Source organism: Saccharomyces eubayanus, chromosome I, assembly GCF_001298625.1.
Source record: "Saccharomyces eubayanus strain FM1318 chromosome I, whole genome shotgun sequence".
NCBI classification, from domain to species: Eukaryota; Fungi; Ascomycota; class Saccharomycetes; order Saccharomycetales; family Saccharomycetaceae; genus Saccharomyces; species Saccharomyces eubayanus.
In genome coordinates, this window is record NC_030976.1 from 172,291 (window position 1) to 175,444 (window position 3,154).

Below are 3,154 nucleotides of genomic sequence, written 5' to 3' on the forward strand. Positions count from 1 at the left end.
TTTTTATTTCGACTACCTTTCTTATTGGCAGCCTTTAAGGATTTTCAAGGAAGCTGTAAAAATCAAGACAATGCCTTGGCCACAGTAAAAGGTAAGGAAAACTTGAGCCTTGCCAAGCTATAATACTTTCTGAAAAACCCAGGAGCGGTTTAAATGTTCAGTGGCAATGTGCATGGTTACGATGATGACTAGATAAAAAGCAAGGAGAAAGGTTAAAAATTTCTATTGTGTGCAAATATTAGTCAAATTCAAACCACATCAGCTAGAAGATGTTGAAGTCCTATTATAGACCTTGTTTAGATTTGAAAATTGTCCACTTAAATGATCTTCCATCATTGAGGCAGAGAAAGCAACTATTTGTTCTGCTTTAATCGGTTTGTACAGGTTATTGAAAAAGGATGACTCGCTAACAGGTGGACTAGGCCAAGTCGAAACCAACACCCAAACAGAAGATCAAGAAACATGAGCAACACCCAGTTTACTTCTTCTCAGCTTAATAGTTAGAAACCCGATTTAAACGGTTCGTATCCGCCAGTGAATAAATATTGAAACCGCTGACTTGCTGAGTATAGGTGTGGTGTCAAATAAACCAATAATTCCACCATTAAAATGAGAGAACGAGACCATAGTTTTTTGAACCCGTCTGGTCTTTAGCTGAATAATTAATAGACAGCACAATGACCATGCCCTCCCATTACTAGTAAACTCTTTTTACATACCTGAACATATGTTCAAGGTCAGTACCTTAGTAAGGTTAGAATCAAATTGTTTTAACCGACTGAAATTTTCAAGAACATCAACATCCACACGTCCCATTCCCAGCCGAATACGCCCGATAGTCGAGGCCGCCGAAGCCATCTGAGAAGTATGGGCTCATACATATTTCTCCGTTGCCGGGTTTCGTATACAAAGTCAGGGGCCGAAAATTTAGGCACGCCTGCTCTACGTCATACCATATACTTCAATGGTAGCATACAATAAGCGGAACTTTATCAAACGCTGATTCACCTGCAAGAATGCCCATCCGGTGTTGCTTCCTCGTTTATAACTGAAGCAATGATACTTTTTTTGGAAACGCAGCAATATTCGCAAAAAAAGTACTCACCTGTCCAGGAGATTGTTAGGCATATCGTGCACTAACCATGATGTAAATATAGAGTTATTGTGATCAAATTACTTTGTTGCTTTTACGCTGAAAATCGGCCGATAAAAGATGGATGAAAAAAAAAAAACGACTCTTATTGCATGCTGTTGATAAGTCCAAGAAGTGTTATGCAATTAAGTATTCAGTTCGGCCGTGTTTTATCTCCTTGAAGTGACGAAACCGTAACTCTAGCTAGGCCTGAGCTTCTTATTTTAGAATTGGACCCTCAACTAGATTGCATTCCGACTGCAGACGTCACTTTTCTACGGCTTTTTCAAAGAGACCAATTTTCTGGCACACATTGATTTATTTCCGAAACCTTATTTTAATTTAAAGTTCCGAGAATTTCTCCTTCTTTAAAGAATCGCGCAGCATGAATTTTTTACGAGATTTTTTGACGTTGCAACCTTTTCTTCTTTTTTTTTTTTTTTTTCTTCTCCCACAGGCACGCAGATAGAACAGTGACAGTAACAGTAACAGTGAATTGTTGTTATCAGTAACCGTTTATGGCGGCAGCAGCAAAGGAACTCCCCTTTAGCGCGCACAGATATTTTGATCATTTTAAAGTTTGGCGTGAAAGCTAAGTATCCCTTTATTTTTATGACCTTCTCAGAAGCTGTACTTCAACCCGATGTAGAAGTGTATGATAGAGGAAAAACAAGCACCTTACTGCAGAACTGCTGTGCATCCGTAATAAGTACTCCGGAGCGCGTCTGACTGCAATCGTGCACCAGGCATCCTATTATTCTTTCATTTTGCTTTGGCATTGTTGAGGCCTGGTAAGTTGCTCCTAGTACAGGAGCGAGGTATCAACAAATAGATTTTCGTGAAAAGAGTCCATTTGCCTGAAATTTGAGTGCAAACGCCGGTAGTAGAGGAATATCGCTGGAATTGCTTTATCGTCGGAGACAATTCGCGTTCAAATTATTTCACAGTAATATTACACCATTAAACACATACCGGTTGCATTTTACTGAAGACGAGATGGCTTCAAAATTCTGAATCTATAAAAAGAGCAGCTCTTACGTTTGCTTTTTGAGTATAGGGTCGTTCTCGAAGATCTAGCTGGTAAATTTTGTCAACATTGGATGATAAACCCAAAATTCTCTATGTCTCACCGTTATATGTTTTTGGCGGTATTTGCCTTCCTGGCTCTAGTTAATGTAGCTTCAGGAAGCACAACGGCATGTTTGCCAGCAGGCGTAAGAAAAAACGGGATGGATGTTAACTTCTTCAAGTATACATTGAAGGACTCCACCACATACTCCTACCCAGGATATATGGCTTACGGTTACGCCTCCGGGCAAAAATTAGGCTCTGTTGGTGGTCAGACAAAAATTTCGATTGACTATAACATTCCTTGTGTTAGTTCATCCGGAACTTTTGCTTGCCCTCAAGGAGATGTTACTACTACGAGAAGAGGCTGGTCGTGCCAACGTAAGGCTTGCTCTAATAACCAAGGTGTTGCCTACTGGAGTTCAGATCTGTTTGGTTTCTATACGACCCCAACAAATGTAACTCTGGAAATGACAGGATACTTTTTACCACCACAGACTGGTACCTACACATTTAGCTTTGCAACGGTGGATGATTCAGCAGTTTTATCAGTCGGAGGTGATGTCGCATTTGAATGTTGTGCACAAGAACAACCTCCCATCACTTCAACTAACTTTACAATCAATGGTATCAAACCATGGSRKGGRAGYYTGCCTCCTAACATCGAAGGGTCAGTCTACATGTATGCTRATTACTACTATCCTATGAAAGTTGTTTACTCAAATGCTGTTTCTTGGGGTACACTYCCAATTAGTGTRRMATTRCCAGATGGCACTACTGTTAGTGAYGAYTTCGASGGGTAYGTCTATWCYTTTGAWRAYRACYTRKMYCAGSCYAACTGTACCGTTCCAGACCCCCCAAACTATACCACTACAGGAATAATCACCACCACAACAGAACCGTGGACCGGCGCGTATACAACGACAGACACTCAGACCTCTACTGTTACAGGTC

The 3,154-nt window shown here is 40.5% G+C and overlaps 1 protein-coding gene across 1 annotated transcript; it reads left to right on the forward strand.

Annotated features, from left to right (window-relative positions):
* Nucleotides 1-2,232: 2,232 nt before the first annotated feature.
* On the forward strand, nucleotides 2,233-3,154 carry FLO1 (flocculin FLO1; the record flags this gene model as incomplete). Its single annotated transcript, XM_018363331.1, has 1 exon — nucleotides 2,233-3,154. A coding segment is annotated over one exon (922 nt), but the record flags the coding sequence as incomplete, so codon positions are not given.